Source organism: Somniosus microcephalus, chromosome 3 (genome assembly GCF_052327205.1).
Source record: "Somniosus microcephalus isolate GS21.2 chromosome 3, FLI_Smic_1.0, whole genome shotgun sequence".
In the NCBI taxonomy this organism is placed as follows: Eukaryota; Metazoa; Chordata; class Chondrichthyes; order Squaliformes; family Somniosidae; genus Somniosus; species Somniosus microcephalus.
In genome coordinates, this window is record NC_140989.1 from 28,976,461 (window position 1) to 28,997,500 (window position 21,040).

General features: G+C 54.3%; 1 protein-coding gene across 3 annotated transcripts in view; it reads right to left on the reverse strand.

Annotated features, from left to right (window-relative positions):
* Nucleotides 1-21,040, reverse strand: part of tspan33b (tetraspanin 33b) — a 93,707-nt gene that overhangs the window by 6,864 nt on the left and 65,803 nt on the right. For all 3 annotated transcript variants that reach the window (XM_085979781.1, XM_085979782.1, XM_085979780.1), the window contains exons 6-7: nucleotides 18,647-18,775; nucleotides 8,882-9,043 (exon numbers count right to left, since the gene is read on the reverse strand). In XM_085979781.1, the coding sequence (XP_085835907.1) occupies nucleotides 8,882-9,043; nucleotides 18,647-18,775 (291 nt within the window). The remainder of the gene's footprint in view (nucleotides 1-8,881; nucleotides 9,044-18,646; nucleotides 18,776-21,040) is intronic.

Here is a 21,040-nt window from a genome sequence, read left to right on the forward strand (position 1 = left end):
GTTTCCCGGGGGTTCGGGAGTTTCCCGGACCGGTGCTCCGAGAGTTTCCCGGAGGTTCGGGAGTTTCCCGGGGGTTCGGGAGTTTCCCGGGGGTTCGGGAGTTTCCCGGGAGGTTCGAGAGTTTCCCGGGGGTTCGACAGTTTCCCGGGGGTTCGGGAGTTTCCCGGAGGTTCGGGAGTTTCCCGGGGGTTCGACAGTTTCCCGGGGGTTCGAGAGTTTCCCGGGGGTTCGAGAGTTTCCCGGGGGTTCGGGAGTTTCCCGGACCGGTGCTCCGAGAGTTTCCCGGAGGTTCGGGAGTTTCCCGGGGGTTCGGGAGTTTCCCGGGAGGTTCGAGAGTTTCCCGGGGGTTCGACAGTTTCCCGGGGGTTCGAGAGTTTCCCGGGGGTTCGAGAGTTTCCCGGGGGTTCGGGAGTTTCCCGGACCGGTGCTCCGAGAGTTTCCCGGAGGTTCGGGAGTTTCCCGGGGGTTCGGGAGTTTCCCGGGAGGTTCGAGAGTTTCCCGGGGGTTCGACAGTTTCCCGGGGGTTCGGGAGTTTCCCGGGGGTTCGGGAGTTTCCCGGAGGTTCGGGAGTTTCCCGGGGGTTCGGGAGTTTCCCGGAGGTTCGGGAGTTTCCCGGGGGTTCGGGAGTTTCTCGGAGTCCGGGAGTTTCCCGGAGGTTCGGGAGTTTCCCGGGGGTTCTGGAGTTTCCCGGGGGTTCGGGAGTTTCCCGGAGGTTCGGGAGTTTCCCGGGAGGTTCGAGAGTTTCCCGGGGGATCGGGAGTTTCCCGGGGGTTCGGGAGTTTCCCGGAGGTTCGGGAGTTTCCGGGAGATTTGAGAGTTTCCCGGGAGGTTCGAGAGTTTCCCGGGAGGTTCGGGAGTTTTCCGGGGGTTCGGGAGTTTCCCGGGGGTTCGAGAATTTCCCGGGGGTTCGGGAGTTTTCCGGGGGTTCGGGAGTTTCCCGGGGGATCGAGAGTTTCCCAGGGTTCGGGAGTTTCCCGGGGGTTCTGGAGTATCCCGGGGTTCAAGAGTTTCTCAGGGGTTCGAGAGTTTCCCGGAGGTTCGGGAGTTTCCCGGGGGTTTGAGAGTTTCCCGGGGTTCGGGAGTTTCCCGGAGGTTCGGGAGTTTCCCGGGGGTTCGGGAGTTTCCCGGGGTTCGGGAGTTTCCCGGGGTTCGGGAGTTTCCCGGGGTTCGGGAGTTTCCTGGAGGTTCGGGAGTTTCCCGGGGGTTCGGGAGTTTCTCGGGGTTCGGGAGTTTCTCGGAGGTTCGGGAGTTTCCTGGGGGTTCGAGAGTTTCCCGGAGGTTCAGGAGTTTCCTGGGGGTTCGAGGGTTTCCCGGGGGTTCGAGAGTTTCCCGGGGGTTCAGGAGTTTCCCGGACCGGGGGGTTCTAGAGTTTCCCGGGGGTTCGGGAGTTTCCCGGGGGTTCGGGAGTTTCCCGGACCGGTGCTTCGAGAGTTTCCCGGAGGTTCGGGAGTTTCCCGGGGGTTCGGGAGTTTCCCGGGATGTTCGAGAGTTTCCCGGGGGTTCGAGAGTTTCCCGGGGGTTCGGGAGTTTCCCGGGGGTTCGAGAGTTTCCCGGGGTCCGGGAGTTTCCCGGGGTTCAGGTGTTTCCCGGGGTTCGGGAGTTTCCCGGGGGTTCAGGAGTTTCCCGGGGGTTCGGGAGTTTCCCGGAGGTTCGGGAGTTTCCCGGGGGTTCGGGAGTTTCCCGGGGGTTCGGGAGCTTCCGGGGGTTCGAGAGTTTCCCGGGGGTTCGAGAGTTTCCCGGAGGTTCGGGAGTTTCCCGGGGGTTCGGGAGTTTCCCGGGGGTTTGCGAGTTTCCCGGGGTTCGGGAGTTTCCCGGAGGTTCGGGAGTTTCCCGGAGGTTCGGGAGTTTCCCGGGGGTTCGGGAGTTTCCCGGGGGTTCGGGAGTTTCCCGGAGGTTCGGGAGTTTCCCGGGGTTCGACAGCTTCCCGGGGGTTCGAGAGTTTCCCGGGGGTTCGAGAGTTTCCCGGGGGTTCGGGAGTTTCCCGGACCGGTGCTCCGAGAGTTTCCCGGAGTTTCGGGAGTTTCCCGGGGGTTCGGGAGTTTCCCGGGAGGTTCGAGAGTTTCCCGGGGGTTCGACAGTTTCCCGGGGGTTCGGGAGTTTCCCGGAGGTTCGGGAGTTTCCCGGGGGTTCGAGAGTTTCCCGGGGGTTCGGGAGTTTCCCGGACCGGTGCTCCGAGAGTTTCCCGGAGGTTCGGGAGTTTCCCGGGGGTTCGGGAGTTTCCCGGGAGGTTCGAGAGTTTCCCGGGGGTTCGACAGTTTCCCGGGGGTTCGGGAGTTTCCCGGAGGTTCGGGAGTTTCCGGGAGATTTGAGAGTTTCCCGGGAGGTTCGAGAGTTTCCCGGGAGGTTCGGGAGTTTTCCGGGGGTTCGGGAGTTTCCCGGGGGTTCGAGAATTTCCCGGGGGTTCGGGAGTTTTCCGGGGGTTCGGGAGTTTCCCGGGGGATCGAGAGTTTCCCGGGGTTCGGGAGTTTCCCGGGGGTTCTGGAGTATCCCGGGGTTCAAGAGTTTCTCAGGGGTTCGAGAGTTTCCCGGAGGTTCGGGAGTTTCCCGGGGGTTTGAGAGTTTCCCGGGGTTCGGGAGTTTCCCGGAGGTTCGGGAGTTTCCCGGGGGTTCGGGAGTTTCCCGGGGTTCGGGAGTTTCCCGGGGTTCGGGAGTTTCCCGGAGGTTCGGGAGTTTCCCGGGGGTTCGGGAGTTTCTCGGGGTTCGGGAGTTTCTCGGAGGTTCGGGAGTTTCCTGGGGGTTCGAGAGTTTCCCGGAGGTTCAGGAGTTTCCTGGGGGTTCGAGGGTTTCCCGGGGGTTCGAGAGTTTCCCGGGGGTTCAGGAGTTTCCCGGACCGGGGGGTTCTAGAGTTTCCCGGGGGTTCGGGAGTTTCCCGGGGGTTCGGGAGTTTCCCGGACCGGTGCTTCGAGAGTTTCCCGGAGGTTCGGGAGTTTCCCGGGGGTTCGGGAGTTTCCCGGGATGTTCGAGAGTTTCCCGGGGGTTCGAGAGTTTCCCGGGGGTTCGGGAGTTTCCCGGGGGTTCGAGAGTTTCCCGGGGTCCGGGAGTTTCCCGGGGTTCAGGTGTTTCCCGGGGTTCGGGAGTTTCCCGGGGGTTCAGGAGTTTCCCGGGGGTTCGGGAGTTTCCCGGAGGTTCGGGAGTTTCCCGGGGGTTCGGGAGTTTCCCGGGGGTTCGGGAGTTTCCGGGGGTTCGAGAGTTTCCCGGGGGTTCGAGAGTTTCCCGGAGGTTCGGGAGTTTCCCGGGGGTTCGGGAGTTTCCCGGGGGTTTGCGAGTTTCCCGGGGTTCGGGAGTTTCCCGGAGGTTCGGGAGTTTCCCGGAGGTTCGGGAGTTTCCCGGGGGTTCGGGAGTTTCCCGGGGGTTCGGGAGTTTCCCGGAGGTTCGGGAGTTTCCCGGGGTTCGACAGCTTCCCGGGGGTTCGAGAGTTTCCCGGGGGTTCGAGAGTTTCCCGGGGGTTCGGGAGTTTCCCGGACCGGTGCTCCGAGAGTTTCCCGGAGGTTCGGGAGTTTCCCGGGGGTTCGGGAGTTTCCCGGGAGGTTCGAGAGTTTCCCGGGGGTTCGACAGTTTCCCGGGGGTTCGGGAGTTTCCCGGAGGTTCGGGAGTTTCCCGGGGGTTCGAGAGTTTCCCGGGGGTTCGGGAGTTTCCCGGGGGTTCGGGAGTTTCCCGGAGGTTCGGGAGTTTCCCGGGGGTTCGGGAGTTTCCCGGAGGTTCGGGAGTTTCCCGGGGGTTCTGGAGTTTCCCGGGGGTTCGGGAGTTTCCCGGGAGGTTCGAGAGTTTCCCGGGGGTTCGGGAGTTTCCCGGAGGTTCGGGAGTTTCCGGGAGATTCGAGAGTTTCCCGGGAGGTTCGAGAGTTTCCCGGGAGGTTCGGGAGTTTTCCGGGGGTTCGGGAGTTTCCCGGGGGTTCGAGAATTTCCCGGGGGTTCGGGAGTTTTCAGGGGGTTCGGGAGTTTCCCGGGGGATCGAGAGTTTCCCGGGGTTCGGGAGTTTCCCGGGGGTTCTGGAGTATCCCGGGGTTCAAGAGTTTCTCGGGTTCGAGAGTTTCCCGGAGGTTCGGGAGTTTCCCGGGGGTTTGAGAGTTTCCCGGGGTTTGGGAGTTTCCCGGAGGTTCGGGAGTTTCCCGGGGGTTCGGGAGTTTCCCGGGGTTCGGGAGTTTCCCGCAGGTTCGGGAGTTTCCCGGGGGTTCGGGAGTTTCTCGGGGTTCGGGAGTTTCTCGGAGGTTCGGGAGTTTCCTGGGGGTTCGAGAGTTTCCCGGAGGTTCAGGAGTTTCCTGGGGGTTCGAGGGTTTCCCGGGGGTTCGAGAGTTTCCCGGGGGTTCAGGAGTTTCCCGGACCGGGGGGTTCTAGAGTTTCCCGGGGGTTCGGGAGTTTCCCGGGGGTTCGGGAGTTTCCCAGAGGTTCGGGAGTTTCTGGGAGATTTGAGAGTTTCCCGGGAGGTTCGAGAGTTTCCCGGGAGGTTCGAGAGTTTCCCGGAGGTTCGGGAGTTTCCCGGGGGTTCGGGAGTTTCCCGGGGGTGCGGGAGTTTCCCGGGGGTTCGGGAGTTTCCCGGGGGTTCGGGAGTTTCCCGGGGGTTCGGGAGTTTCCCGGAGGTTCGGGAGTTTCCCGGGGGTTCGGGAATTTCCCGGATGTTCGGGAGTTTCCCGGGGTTCGACAGTTTCCCGGGGGTTCGAGAGTTTCCCGGGGGTTCGAGAGTTTCCCGGGGGTTCGGGAGTTTCCCGGACCGGTGCTTCGAGAGTTTCCCGGAGGTTCGGGAGTTTCCCGGGGGTTCGGGAGTTTCCCGGGAGTTTCGAGAGTTTCCCGGGGGTTCGAGAGTTTCCCGGGGTTCGACAGTTTCCCGGGGGTTCGGGAGTTTCCCGGAGGTTCGGGAGTTTCCCCGGGGTTTGAGAGTTTCCCGGGGGTTCGGGAGTTTCCCGGGGGTTCGGGAGTTTCCCGGGAGGTTCGAGAGTTTCCCGGGGGTTCGGGAGTTTCCCGGGGGTTCGGGAGTTTCCCGGGGGTTCGGGAGTTTCCCGGGGGTTCGGGAGATTCCCGGGGGTTTGGGAGTTTCCCGGGGGTTCGGGAGTTTCCCGGGGGTTCGAGAGTTTCCCGGGGGTTCGGGAGTTTCCCGGGGTTCAAGATCTCCCTGGGGTTTGGGGGTTTCCCGGGGGTTCAGGAGTTTCTCGGGGGTTCGGGCGTTTCCGGGGGGTTCGGGAGTTTCCGGGAGGTTTGAGAGTTTCCCGGAGGTTCGGGAGTTTCCCGGGGGTTCGAGAGTTTCCCAGAGCTTTGGGAGTTTCCCGGGGTTCGAGAGTTTCCCGGGTGTTCGAGAGTTTCCCGGGGGTTCGGGAGTTACCCGGACCGAGGGTTCGGGAGTTTCCCGGACCGGGGGTTCGGGAGTTTCCCGGACCGGGGGTTCGGGAGTTTCCCGGGGGTTCGGGAGTTTCCCAGGGATTCAGGAGTTTCCCGGGAGGTTCGAGAGTTTCCCGGGGGTTTGGGAATTTCCCGGGGGTTCTCGTGTTTCCCGGGGTTCGGGAGTTTCCGGGGGTTCGGGAGTTTCCCGGAGGTTCGGGAGTTTCCCGGGGGTTCGGGAGTTTCCCGGGGGTTCGAGAGTTTCCCGGGGGTTCGGGAGTTTCCCAGGGTTCAAGATCTCCCGGGGGTTCGGGAGTTTCCCGGGGGTTCGGGAGTTTCCCGGGGGTTCGGGGGTTTCCCGGGGGTTCTGGAGTTTCCCGGAGATTCGGCAATTTCCCGGGGTTCGGGAGTTTCCCGGGGGTTCGGGAGTTTCCCGGGGGTTCGGGAGTTTCCCGGAGGTTCGGGTGTTTCCCGGGGGTTCGGGAGTTTCCCGGGGGTTCTGGAGTTTCCCGGAGGTTCTGGAGTTTCCCGGGGGTTCGGGAGTTTCCCGGGGGTTCAGGAGTTTCCCGGGGGTTCGAGAGTTTCCCGGGGTTCGGGAGTTTCCCGGGGTTCGGGAGTTTCCCGGAGGGTTCGAGAGTTTCCCGGGGTTCGGGAGTTTCCCGGAGGTTCGGGAGTTTCCCGGGTGTTCGAGAGTTTCCCGGGGGTTCGGGAGTTTCCCGGACCGGGGGTTCGGGAGTTTCCCGGGGGTTCGGGAGTTTCCCAGGGATTCAGGAGTTTCCCGGGAGGTTCGAGAGTTTCCCGGGAGTTTGGGAATTTCCCGGGGGTTCTCGTGTTTCCCGGGGTTCGGGAGTTTCCCGGGGGGTTCGAGAGTTTCCGGGGGTTCGGGAGTTTCCCGGGGGTTCGGGAGTTTCCCGGGGGTTCGAGAGTTTCCCGGGGGTTCGGGAGTTTCCCAGGGTTCAAAATCTCCCGGGGGTTCGGGAGTTTCCCGGGGGTTCGGGAGTTTCTGGGGGGTTCGGGAGTTTCCGGGATGTTTGAGAGTTTCCTGGGGGTTCGGGAGTTTCCCGGAGGTTTGGGAGTTTCCCGGGGGTGCAAGAATTTCCCGGGGTTCGGGAGTTTCCCGGGGGTTTGGGAGTTTCCCGGGGGTTCTGGAGTTTCCCGGAGATTCGGCAATTTCCCGGGGGTTCGGGAGTTTCCCGGGGGTTCGGGTGTTTCCCGGAGGTTCGGGAGTTTCCCGGGGGTTCGGGAGTTTCTCGGGGGTTCGGGAGTTTCCCGGGGGTTCGGGAGTTTCCCGGAGGTTCTGGAGTTTCCCGGCGGTTCGGGAGTTTCCCGGGGGTTCGGGAGTTTCCCGGGGGTTCGAGAGTTTCCCGGGGTTCGGGAGTTTCCCGGAGGGTTCGAGAGTTTCCCGGGGTTCGGGAGTTTCCCGGGGGTTCGGGAGTTTCCGGAGGGTTCGGGAGTTTCCCGGGGGTTCGGGAGTTTCCCGGAGGTTCAGGAATTTCTGGGAAATTTGAGAGTTCCCCGGGGGGTTCAGGAGTTCCTGTGGGTTCTGGAGTTTCCTGGGGGTTCGAGAGTTTCCTGGGGGTTCGGGAGTTTCCCGGGGGTTCGGGAGTTTCCTGGGAGTTCGAGAGATGCCAAGCACTGACCTTTGCCATTTCCTCCCACATGGTTCTACCTGCTGTATTAACAAGTCTCTTGCTATCCACTCCCATTATTCCCAACACTGTGCCTACTCTCAGTGAGAATATTTATATCACTCCCTGAGACGCCTGCTGCTTGTACCTGTCGGAGCCACGTCTTCACCGTCCTGTGTGTCGGTTCTGTTGTAACAGCTTTAAATGCTACAGGTGCGTCTTCAGAGTACTTCCTCTCCACCATCCCATCGGGCAGCACATTCCAGATCCTAACCAGTCGTTGTGTAAAAATGTTTTTCCTCCTGTCGCCTCTGATTCTTTTGCCAATCACCTTAAATCTGTGCCCTCTGGTTATCGACCCTTCATCTGTTGGAAACAGTTTCTCTTTATCTACTCTATCTAAACCCTTCATGAATTTGAACACCTTTATCAAATCTCCTCATAGCCTTCTCTGCTCCAAGGAGAACAACCCCAGCTTCTCCAGTCTCTCCACGTAACTGTATTCCCATTCTAGTGAATCTCTTCTGTACCCTCTCCAAAGCCTTCACGTCCTTCCTAAATTGTGGTGTCCAGAGTTGGACACAATACTCCAGGTGGGGCTGGACTAGTGCTTTATATCGGTGTAACATAATTTCCTGGCTTTTTTTCTCTATGCTTCTATTTATAAAGCCCAGGATCCCATATGCTTTATTAACTGCGTTGTTAACCTGTCCTGTTCTTGCACCCCCTTTAAAACTGTACCATTTAGTGTGTATTGTCTCTCCTCATTCTTCCTACCAAAATGCAACATCTACATTGAATTTCATCTGCCATGTGTCCGCCCATTCCACCAGCCTGTCTTTGTCTTCTTGATGTCTATCACTATCTTGTAAACGGCTGCAGAGACTCTTCATAGAGTGCTTTAATTTTTATCTGCTCAGGGAGCGTGGGGTTTAACTGAAGGTAGATGACATGAACTAACATCAGAGGGCATTTAGATACATTTAGTTGACAGAGAAATACACACAGGCACGTACACAAACAGGTACAGACAGATATGTACAGACAAGAAGGATACAAAGATCCACAGATACATACAGACACAGGCAGACAGATACATACAGACACAGGCCGACAGATACATACAGACACAGGCAGACAGATACATACAGACACAGGCAGACAGATACATACAGACACAGGCAGACAGATACATACAGACACTGGCCGACAGATACATACAGACACAGGCCGACAGATACATACAGACACAGGCCGACAGATACATACAGACACAAGCGGAGAGATACATACAGACACAGGCAGACAGATACATACAGACACTGGCTGACAGATACATACAGACACAGGCCGACAGATACATACAGACACAGGCAGACAGATACATACAGACACAGGCCGACAGATACATACAGACACAGGCAGACAGATACATACAGACACAAGCGGAGAGATACATACAGACACAGGCTGACAGATACATACAGACACAAGCGGAGAGATACATACAGACACTGGCTGACAGATACATACAGACACAGGCCGACAGATACATACAGACACAGGCAGACAGATACATACAGACACAAGCGGAGAGATACATACAGACACAGGCCGACAGATACATACAGACACAGGCCGACAGATACATACAGACACAAACGGAGAGATACATACAGACACAGGCTGACAGATACATACAGACACAGGCCGACAGATACATACAGTCACAGGCCGACCAATACATACAGACACAGGCCAACAGATACATACAGACACAAGCGGAGAGATACATACAGACACAAGCGGAGAGATACATACAGACACAGGCAGATGGATAGATACAGCCGCAGGTGGACGGATACCTATAGATACAGGCAGATGGATACACACAGACACATACGCCTATATATGGGTGGAATGATCCATACCAAGGGTACATACCTGTGGCAGCGCCATCCCAAGCACAACGCCCCCCACCAGCAGCAGATGACTTTCTATCCAGATCGCTGCTTTGTCAGCACAGCCCACCGGGTGCAGGAATTTGGAGGCCTCCAGTTGGTTCAGCGCTTGCTTCCCAAAACCGCACATTGTGTTGATCACCGACTGGTGGCAGAGGGGGAGGAGGAGGAACAAATAATGCATCAAATGATGAATGAGACAGACATTTCCATAGTGGCGTGCTTGTGGGCCCTGGTGGGCTGGAGAACGGGTCTGATTTCCGGTAGTTGCTACTAATCCGGCGCACCCCCTAGACAGATAAAAGCAGGAAAACTGGAGCTGGCTTTGGGGAAATGGCATTTGCATTCATACTTTAGTTCATGAGTCATTTGTTTGGTGAATTTTCAAGGCAAAGACCATTAGAACTGGGGAATTAAACTCTTTTCTATTTCAGGCACCTAATACCCATATCAAGCACACCCAAGTCAAATATAGTGTGCTAATTACAAAGTTAAGTCTTGTTCTATTCTGTTCCTAAAATATGCCTCAGCCCTAACCTTAGATGAACAGCCCCTCCTGCCCCAGTGTGACACAATTCTGCCCTTCCAAACTTAGAGCATTTGGTACAATATAACACTGCCGATGGTTTTGGTCTGTCGCTGGTGGTGACGTGGTGGGAGCAAACATCAGGTGATGAATTACAAGGCCTAGAAATTCATTGACGCCACTTTTGGGGCGCTAAAGTGGGGCGTCCGCTAAAGTTTGCGGCCGCCGCCAAATCTATGCCACTTCTCCGATATTCATTAGCTTCGCCCTACTAATTCAGGGGAGCGCTAAAACTGCTGCTGGACGCCTCTCTTTGGGCGCTAAGCCGGAGGTGGTGATCGATAGCGCCGAGGCCGGGCGCAGCGCAGGTGCGGCCATCTCGTGATTGACAGCAGACACCCTGGCGCCAGCCAGCTCTTAAGGGGGAAGGGTCGACTGTGTCTGCTGCCACGCCCTGGATAGTGGAGCCCTCCAGCTAGGCCTGAACACTGCTGCTGGACCCAAATAGCGCCTGAAGACATGGAGAAGGCCCGTGAACGTGCGCAGCGCTTCTCAGAGCGTGATCTGAGTGTGCTGCTTGCTGCTGTGGAGAAGAGGCGCCATGTTTTGTACCCGGACAATGGCAAGAAGGCGACGGTCCGCGTCTACAGGAGAGCCTGGAGGCATGTCGCCAGCAAGCTGTCAGCCAACAGCGACGTCCCCAGGACCGGTGCCCAATGCCGCAAAAAGTTAAATGACCTCACACGCATTGTCAGGGTGAGTACCCTTTCCAGTGACCTCCTCATCCTTGCATGTGCACCTCACATTATGGGCAAAGGGACCTGAAAGCTCTAATGGCCAGCCTTCATCCAGCAGCTATGGGACAGGCATGAGCATCAATTGCACATTCTGCACTTAACACACTGGCCAGGCTATTCCACCATGGGAGGCAGTGCACACAAGATCACGGCGACACACTGTACTTAGAGGCCGTCCTTTCTCTTGCAGGCCAAGCTGGCGAATAATCGCAAGAGCCGGACTGTGACCGGGGGAGGCCGACCCCATATCCAGCCACTCACCGACCTGCAACATCGCGTGGAGCGCCTCATGGGTGGCCGGGTGATTGGGCCCGTTGCATGTGGAGATGCCGACCCTGTTCTGGGCAGCAATGGTAAGGACATCACCTTTTGCACCTCTCTCGTCCCACTTGCGCATCAGATCTACATCCTTTGCCACTGTCCGACCAATGCGCTGAATGCCACCACTCATGCATCCCGCACTGACGCCCTCTCCTCACTCTAAAGCTACTCTTGTGCCTTCCTGCTTTCAGATGGTCAAGAGGAGGTCCCTCAACTTGCCAGTGACAGACCCTCCGAGGAGGAGCAGGAGGAGGAGCAAGAGGAAGGCGGCCCATCAGGGGAACCCTCAGCCGCGGCCACCCAGGCCAATGTAGGGGACACGTCTTCCCTGGAGGGCAGCGTGGCGGAAGTGTCGAAGGGGAGGGGAGCTCCTGGGACCTGCGTGCTGCAGAAAGGCGGGAGGGGGGTGGAAGCTCGGCGGCCTTCTCCCCAGAGGGGGGATGCGTCGGAGGGGAGTCCAATTGCTGGGCCCAGCGGCCTCCAGCAACGCAGGAAGGGTCGGCCAGCTCGGCGGCCTTCTCCCCAGAGGGAGAGTCCGGCCTCCAGTCAGGAGATGCTGTTCGCCGAGGAGATGGAACGCCTCGAAGACTTGTCCGCGGACTCGGAGCGCCGGCACACGGAGCTCATGGTGGCAGTGGCACGGTTGCCTGAGTCCATCGATTCCCTCTCTCGGAGTGTGGCCGAGTTCGGGGACTTAGAGGCCACCAGTCAGGCGGAATACCGGGCAGATCTGTCAGCGACTGGCCAGGTGATCAGTGGTGCCGTCCAGTCACTGGCTGTTCTGCTGCGGTCAGTGAACAGGTCAACACGGGCACTCACTGCTGCCACACTCGCTGTGTCAGCCAGGCATCGCCAGGGCACCCGGCGCGCTGCAGCAGCACAGCGGTCTGTCCCTCGGCAGATTGGTGCGCATGCTGCAGTGCTGGCCCGTGCGAGTGCCAGTGTCTCAGGCGACCAGCGAGCGCCTGCCATCCGCCAGCTTGCCGCCATTCCTCCAGCCGCCACTGCCACTCCCCCAGTGGAGCTGCCAGGAGCTGCTGCAGCGACTGATGCTGGCCAGCCACAGCTGCAGCAATCAACAGCCGCCCGCTCGACGGCCAGACCTCGACTAGGCCAACCCCCAAGGGCTTCTGCCGTCACGACATGTGCCCCTCAGGAGCCTGCCCCCAGCCTTGCAGCAGCCAATGGCCTTACTTTGAGGCGGAGCAGCAGGGCGGGCAGGGGCCACCCAAAGATGGCCAAGGCATCGCCCTAGCGGGCCAAATAGTCGAATGTGTGGCCATTTGTGTTTGTTTCTTGAGGCCGAGAATTGGATGTTTGTTTTTTGAAGGCCGATGATGTGATGTTTGTTTTTGACGAAGGCCGAGAATGACGGCCATTTTAGTTGCCCTATTTTGTTAATCCTCCCCAGGTTGTGGGAGTGAGTAATGTGTTTGAGTGTTTTTTGGGGGTTTCGTCTGCTTTTGGTTTTCATGTGGGAAGGGCCCAGAGTTTGTACAATAAAGCATTTTATTTATTCACATTGTCCATGTTTGATCTTTGAAGTGTTTATTGCCTTAACCGGCTGAGGGCTTGCGGAGCGGCTGCAATCATGTTCTATCATTGGCACAAGCCATTCCCTGACAGGGGGCCTAGAAGTGACGTTCAATAAGCCGCCGACGGGCGGCCCTTGGACCTTGTGCGTCCCTCCTGGGCTGGTACTCCTCGTCCTCCTGCTCCTCCTCCTGAGGTGGTGGACCAACGTGAGGTGGCAGTGCCTGAGTCCTGCGGATAGCCAGGTTGTGCAGCATGCAGCAAACGACGACGAATTGGGAGACTCGATCCTGCGAATACTGGAGGGCTCCCCCGGAGCGATCGAGACAGCGGAACCGTTGCTTGAGCACGCCGATTGTTTGTTCTATGAGGTTCCTCGTCGCTTGATGGCTCTCGTTGTATGCCTCTTCAGCGGGGGTCGTGGGCGCGCGGAGCGGGGTCATGAGCCAGGTACACAAAGGATAGCCTTTGTCCCCGATAAGCCATCCTCTTGGGGGAGGCTGTGCCTGGAACATGTCAGCCACAGTTGTCTGTCGCAGGATAAAGGCATCGTGGCTGCTGCCTGGAAAGCGGGCATTGACAGCTAGGATGCGCTGCCTGTGGTCACACACCAGCTGTACATTGAGGGAATGGTAGCCCTTCCGGTTGCGGTACTCCTCGGCACGCTCAAGAGGTGCCCGCAAAGCCACATGCGTGCAGTCAATGGCGCCCTGCACCATGGGGAAGCCCGCTATTCTTGCAAACCCCACTGCACGCTGCTGCTGCTTGTCCAGGGTCATGGGGAAGGAGATGAATTGATGTCTCCTTCTGAAAAGGGCTTCGGTCACCTGGCGGATGCAGCAATGCACGGCGAACTGGGAGATGTTAGCGATGTCCCCAGTAGCGGATTGGAAGGAGCCGGAGGCGTAGAAGTTGAGAGCCACCGTCACCTTCACTGCCACCGACAGAGACATCCTGCGCATCAGCTGTGGCTGCAGATCTCTCTGAAGCAGCCGGCAGATGTCTGCAACCACCTCCCTTCGGAATCGCAGCCTCCTAACACACATCGCGGCAGACATGGTCAGATAGGAGGTCTGCTGGCGGTATACCCTGTGTGGGTAAGGCCTCAGTTGGCGACGCCTGTTGCCCCCTCTGCGTCTAGCCAGGGCTGCCACTCTCTCACGGCGTCTGTAAGCCCTTCTGGCATAAGGCTGAAATTCAGCGTTGCCACCCAATGCAGCCCCCATTATATGCTGGCAAACACTGAGCTCTGAATGAAGGCAAAGATAATTGGTAAGCTCTGGCCTGAGCCAAAAATACCTGTCCAAGTGTTGGTCCAAACCAGTAAACTCTCCTCCTTGGTCTCTGTCCAAAAAACCGTTGCACAAGAGTGAATGCTGCAAAATGGCTGGCCTTTATACTGCTGGGTAAGTGCCCTTTAATTTGCGCTCCCCGCGGCCCGGCTGGCCTGTGTACCGTTCCACTTCACAGTCGCTCGGGCCGCCCGGCGCACAATGGGCCGGCGCGAGTGAAGTTCCGGTTTGGGGCGCACAAAGGGCGTTGCACTATTAAATAACGTCATGATCTGCGCGCGCAGCAGGGCGCGCGCTAAGACTTTGCGCCGGCGCTAAATGTGTCCTGAAGTTGGGGAGAGGCGCAGATCGCGCTGCGCCCGGGCGATAAGCGCCTAGCGCTCGAGATTTACTCCTCCTAAGGCGCTAACGGCTGGCGCGCCCAACTGAATTTCTAGGCCGAAGTCTCATAACAAGAAATTTTTTGTTCCACATTAAAATGTACTGGCTTGTGTGGTTTTTATTTTCTTCATAGATTGGTATGTTATCATGTATTGCTCCAAGGAGGGTGACGTAAGAAAACTACTTGGCACTTCGTCTAAGCGTTAAACAAAGTTTTAATCAACTGTTTTACAACATGGAGGTCTAGTTGTGTCCTTCACTAGTTCCTGTTAAGAATGTCCTGCGCAAGCTGGGCCCGTGCCCGAGTATTTATACTCTCCCTGGACAGCACCACCCATAGGCCGCTCAGTATTATTTCATAAGTCTTTCTTTCATGAATGACTGATTCATGTCAGAGGGTAAATAATATTTTGGGACTCAGTATATGAGTAATTTGAGACATGACGTGGGAATTTCCTTGGGAGGAACTGTTGACTTTGGACCTATGGGGCTAAAAATTCTGGGGTTTAGCACCACCCGTTACCGCCAGATTCCGGGAACAAAATGGCGGCCGCCACACTACCGCCCGCGGCTGCCATTTTCGGCAGGTCAGCAGCATTGCCGTTGCCTGCGCTCGCCGAAAGTATTGTAATGAGTCGGAGCGTGCAACGCCAAGTTGATGCCTGCACGCCCATTTTGGATTTCGCCATTCCTATTGCCTCGCCCGTGCGTGCAGCTGCTAAAAGCACTTCAGCAACGTTAATGGCCATGAAGAGACTGGCAGGACTTGGCAGACTGTATACGAGGATGGGGCCTGACAAGTGGCTGCCGGAACTTCAAACGCCTCCTTTGCCAAGGTTCTTCTTTTACACTTTCATTTTTTGCCCATCAGTGGTGGGGGGGTGGGGTTGCATTTTCTGGCGGCTTTCCGGGAGGCCTGTGTTTGTGGGTTAATAGATCAATGGGTGAAACCTCGTGGAACAAGTTTTTAGTTCAGAACTGAACACCTGTACAAAACTGCAAATCCCTCGGTGGATTCCCAACAAATAATTTTAAAAAAATACCTAAAGAGCATCAGATTGGCTCGAACTCCATTGCAACGTTTGAAGATCATCCCTGATAAAATCTCTTTTATCTTTATGATAGCGTTACCAGAAGTCACCCCCCTAGTAAATCTGGACTCAACTACTTAAGATTATAAGGAATTATAATTAATTTATTCAAAATTCCATAACCAGTTATGTATCAAATAATTATTTTGAGTCGAGTATGCAAGACCCACTAAAAGCTGGCGTGATGACTACACATTTAAACACTTTCAAGAGTGACCATTGGGGAAAGATTCGTGTTACAGGGAACGCAGACGCATTTATTTCATGAACTATTAAAAACATCAACATACATCGGGTGGCGGGTAATATTTTTGTAGCAAGTACGGCAACTGTTCCGTACACAGCCTACAGGTTCGCTCCTTTCTTCCCCGTTCCCCTTTCACTGCAAGCGGGAGACAGACGCGACCTTCGGCCTCCTGCTGAGCTCAGCGCTGGAAAGAGCTACACCACAACATCAACGCACCGCTGGTGTTAATTAGCAGGCAGCACCAAAATACCGGCGCTGCCTGCGCTCTCTCGGCGGGCAGCCGTTAGCCTGGGCCGGCGCTGTTACCGGCAGGTTTCTGGCGTATTGGAATTTCTAGCCCATGGATGAGAATTTTGAAAATCGAGGCGTTGCTTAACCGGGATCCAATGTAGGTCAGCGAGCACAGGGGTGATGGGTGAACGGGACTTGGTGCGAGTTAGGACACGGGCAGCAGGGTTTTAGATGACCTCAAGTTTACGGAGGGTAGAACGTGGGAGGCCGGCCAGGAGTACATTGGAATAGTCAAGTCTAGAGGTAACAAAGGCATGGATGAGGGTTTCAGCAGCAGATGCGCTGAGGCAAGGGCGGAGACGAGCGAAGTTCCGGAGAAGGAAACAGGCAGTCCTAGTGATGGTGCAGATATGTGCTCTGAAGCACATTTTGGGATCAAATATGGCACCAAGGTCATGAACAGTCTGGTTCAGCCTCAGACAGTTGTCGGGGAGAGGGATGGAGTCGGTGGCTAGGGAACGGAGTTTGTGGCAGGGACTGACGATAATGACTTTGGTCTTCCCAATATTTAATTGGAGAAAATTTCTGCTCATCCAGTACTGGATATCGGACAAGCAGTCTGACAATTTAGAGACAGTGGAGAGGTCAAGAGAGGTGGTGGTGAGGTGGAGCTGGGTGTCGTCAGCGTACATGTGGAAACTGACGCTGTGTTTTCGGATGATGTCGCCAAGGGGCAGCATGTAGATGAGAAATAGGAGGGGGCCAAGGATAGATCTTTGCAGACACCAGAGGTAACGTTCCGGGAGTGGGAACAGAAGCCATTGAAAGTGATTCTCTGGCTACGATCAGATAGATAAGAATGGAACCAGGCAAGTGCAGCCCCACCGAGCTGGACGACCGTGGAGTGGCGTTGGAGGAGGATGAAGTGGTCAACCATGTCAAAGGCTGCAGACAGGTCGAGAAGGATGAGGAGGGATAGTTTACCTTTGTCACAGTCACATCGGATGTCATTTGTGACTTTGATACTAGCTGTTTCAGTACTGTGGCAGGGGCGGAAACCTAATTGGAAAGATTCAAACATGAAGTTCAGGAAAGATGGGCACAGATTTGGGAGGCGACCACACATTCAAGGACTTTGGAGAGAAAAGGGAGGATGGAGATGGGACGATAGTTTGCAAGGACAGAGGGGTCAAGTGTTGGTTTTTGAGGAGAGGGGTGATGACAGCAGCTTTGAAGGCGAGGGGGTCAGTACCTGAGGAGAGAGAACCGTTAAATATCTCAGCTAACATGGGAACCAAGAAATTAAGTTGGGTGCTCAGCAGTTTAGTGGGAATAGGGTCAAGGGAGCAGGAAGTGGGTCTCATGGACAAGATGAATTCGAACAAAAAATGGAGAAAGATGCGAGTTCAGGACTAGGGCAGCGGGGAACCTTTGGAGGAAATTTGGCCCGGTGGGCTAGGGGAAGGGAGGGAAGTGGCAGAGGTAGCTGATCGGATGGTTTCAATCTTAATGACGAAGTCCATGAGCTCCTCGCACTTGTTGTTGGTGGTGAGGGTGGAGGAGGCAGGGAGAAAAGTATAATAATAATGAACAGTCAGCATGGATTTCAAAGGGAAAATCTTGCTTGACCAACCTTATAGAATTTTTTGAAGTGGTAACAGAGAGAGTAGACAATATAAATGCAGTAGATGTAATTTATCTAGATTTTCAAAAGGCCTTCGATAAGGTACCCCATAATAGACTAATGAATAAAGTCAGAGAATGCAGAGTCAGGGGACAAGTAGCAAAATGGATAGCTGGTTGGCTTCAAGACAGAAGGCAGAGAGTGGGAGTAAAGGGTAACTATTCACAGTGGCAGAAGGTGGGTAGTGGTGTTCCACAAGGATCAGTGCTGTTCACAATTTACATTAATGATTTAAACTTTGGAATCAAAAACACTATTTCTAAATTTGCGGACGATACCAAATTGGGGGGGATAGTCAATAATGAGGAGGACTGCAACAAATTACAGGAGGACATTAATAAACTTGCAAATAATTGGCAAATGAAGTTCAACACAGATAAATGTGAGGTATTAACATTTTGGTAGGAAGAATAGGGAGGTCACTTATCACCTGGAGGGTGTGAGTCTAGGTGGAGTAGAGGAATGAAGGGATCTCGGAGTACAAATACACAAATCACTAAAAGTTGTGCCACAGGTTAGCAAGGCATAAAAAAAGCAAACCAAGCACTAGGGTTTATTTCTAGAGGGATAGATGTGAAAAGTAGGGAAGTTATGCTAAACCTGTATCGAACCTTGGTTAGACCACACTTAGAGTACTGCGTACAGTTCTGGTCGCCATATTATAAAATGGATAGAGACACTGGAGAGGGTGCAGAGAAGATTTACAAGGATGATACCAAAAATGCGAGGGTATACATATCAGGAAAGGATGAACAGGCTGGGTCTCTTTTCTCTTGAAAAGTGAAGGCAGAGGGGTGACCTAATAGGGGTCTTTAAAATTATGAAAGGTTTTGATAGAGTGGATACAGAGAGAATGGCTCCACTTGTAGGGAAGAGTATAACTAGAGGCCATCAATATAAGATAGTCACCAAGAAATCCAATAGGGAATTCAGAAAAAATGTCTTTACCCAAAGAGTGGTGAGAATGTGGAACTCGCTATCAAAGGGAGTGGTTGAAGCGAATAGTGTAGATGCATTTAAGGGGAGGCTGGACAAGCATATGAGGGAGAAGGGAAGAGAGGGTTACGCTGATAGATTTAGATGAGGAAAGATGGGAGGAGGCTCGAGTGGAGCTTAAACGCCGGCATGGACTGGTTGGGCCGAATGGCCTGTTTGTGCCCTATATCCTATGTAATCCTATGTAAAGAACGGTTTAAGAAGACGGTTTGCAGTAGAGAAAAGAAGCCATTTTTGCTTTCCAGAAATGGTCCTGGAATAGTTACCATTCAGAATGGAGAGTGCAGCCAGGGCTATGCTAACATCAGTTAACAACACATGCACGGCTATTTACAGGCAGCACTCCAGGTAGCGACAATTGGTCCCAGCACGCCTGATTTAAGCAGGGCTAAAACCAGCCAGGATTCCTGGTCCTGAACATTATTCAGTGACTCAGTGTGTGTATGCGGACGCTGGGCGACAACAGGATCTATCTCCCTGCTTACGCTCATCCTCTAAGCTCGCACATGAATGATGGTCGCTTGGCTGAGGCATTGGAGGGCTGTCAGCACCAAAGGAAGCGAACCCCAGCAACACTCGGTGCCCTGAGAAGGGGTTAAAAGTTGGTAAAAGATCAAAAAAAAAGCTGTAGTTTTCTCGAACAGCTTACCTCACCGGGTACCAGTGTACAGCAAGAGTAAGGCACACCACAGCGCTCAGGGCTTGGGTTGGTAGGGGTACAGTTGAAATACATATTCTTTGACCAATCTTTGTAGTTAGTCCAACCACAGCACTGAAACTGCATGAAGGTAAAGGAAGAAAGGTTTTACAGGGCATACATTACATCAAGATCGTCATTAAAACAATTACAAAAACTCTTTTATATATAAGTGGTTTTATGAGGTATATGTTACGTTAAGATCATTATTAACACTCACAAAAACCCTTGTATATATAATAGACCACTATTCCCAGCCAGAATGGCGAGGATTTAATAATTCCCCCGTCAATCGTAAGTGACTGGGATTGATTTTACGCATATAATTTGTATTGTATAACCATCCTCCACTCACTGCATTTTGCTGGAGAAATAATCCTTCTTTTATCGGGAGACTTTGCTGTAGTTTCGGTCATGAGTTCTATTTGCTGTAGTTCGTAGGCTCTTTTTAAATAGACTGCATAGAGTAACACTACTATTCCTAGCCAGAATGGAAATGATTAGATCAATCACACCTCGAGACCGCACTGCTGATTGATTTAACCCATGGAATTTGTATTTTGTAACTATCTTCCACTCGTTTGCTGTTTGCTCAGTAAATAGACTGTTTGCTGTGAGTCCTGTCATAAGTCCCGCCCCACCTCCAACTCACTGGCTGACACAGTGGTGTCAATACTTCGTATATAATAAGAGGTTTTATGAGGTTACAATAAGATTATTATTAACACTATTACAAAAACCCTCACACTATATAATTACTAAAAATGTTACATTTAAATTGTGCCATGAAAGTAATGTTTTGTATTAATACATAAAGTCAAAAAAAATAGCAAGTTGTTCCATAAAATTCAGTACATAACTCTCTCTTCAGTTCAAGGTGTTACTTTTATACTTGTGCACAGTACACATCAATGGTAATACATATATAAATAAGGACCAACTCATAGTATAAATTAAGAATAGAAGGAGAATACAGTATAGGTCAGATATGTTCATATAGGACATTACATCCTAAGAAAGAGATTTATTTTTCTATTTAATATGCTTTTAAAATACCACGGTTCAAAACGGAGGACTGACTCTCTTCACTAAGTTACTTAACGGAAGGCAGACACTGAGGGAGAATGGGGGTGGCGGTGCCCATAAAATGGTGGGAAATGGCTTACCGCCTAGATCCTGCAGCAGCAATCTTCCCCCCCACCCCACCCCCCCGAGCCTACTGCTACACAGCAGGAGCGCTCGCCTGAGTCAGGCAGCAGGGCCCTTTAATATGCTGTACATAGGACCCTGTTTGCCATTTTATAACAACTTGTATTTATATAGCGCCTTTAATGTAGTAAAAAGTCCCAAGGCGCTTCACAGGAGCGTTGATACCGAGCCACACGAGGAGGTATTAGGACAGGTGACCAAAAGCTTGGTCAAAGAGGTAGGTTTAAAGTAGCATCTTAAAGGAGGAGAGTGAGGCGGAGAAGTTTAGGGAGGGAATTCCAGAGCTCAGGGCCCAGGCATGTGAAGTACGGCCACCAATAGTTAAAATTAAAATCGGGTATGCACAAGAGGCCAGAATTGGAGGAGCGCAGAGATCTCGGAGGGTTGTAGGGCTGGAGGAGATTACAGAGATAGGATGGGGTGAGGACATGGAGGGATTTGAAAAAAAGGATGAGCATTTTAAAATTGAGACATTTCCGGGCCGGGGACCAATGTAGGTCAGTGAGCACAGGGGTGATGGGTGAATGGGACTTGGTGCGAGTTAGGATACGGGCAGCAGAGTTTTGGATGAGCTCAGGTTTATGGACAGTATTTAGGACAGTATTAGGCAGAGTGTCACCATGCACGCTCCGCCCAGTATCAGCTGGGGTTCCAGCTGAGGAGTTAAGGTTTTAACCTGCAGTTAGGTTTTACTGTATTTCTGTGGGGCCAGGAGTGTCACTCCAGGCTCCACAAAACCAGCCTGGGCCGCTGCTGCTCCAGCTTCCCCCCCTCCGCCGCCCCCCCCCCACCACCCACCTTCCGAGATCGGACCCCTCCCCCAGAGACCTACCTTATTCCGGTGCCCGGAGGCCAATCAGTCCACTCAATACTGTAGTGTGGCAGAGCCACCAGGGGATTCAGGACAATTGTTTATAATTCCTTTAACAGCAATGTAGTGCAACCGGGGGCTGCACCTTTAATGTATCTGTTAACTGTACTATGGCTTCTTTCCTTTACTCCGCGTGATGACGTCATGCCGCCCGTCACGTGATCCCCCAACGGCGGGAAGAACGTGATGACGCCATGACGTCAGTGCTCGGAACCTTCTAGCAGTTCTAGAGAGGCTTTCAACCAGACCAGACCTATTTGCATTGT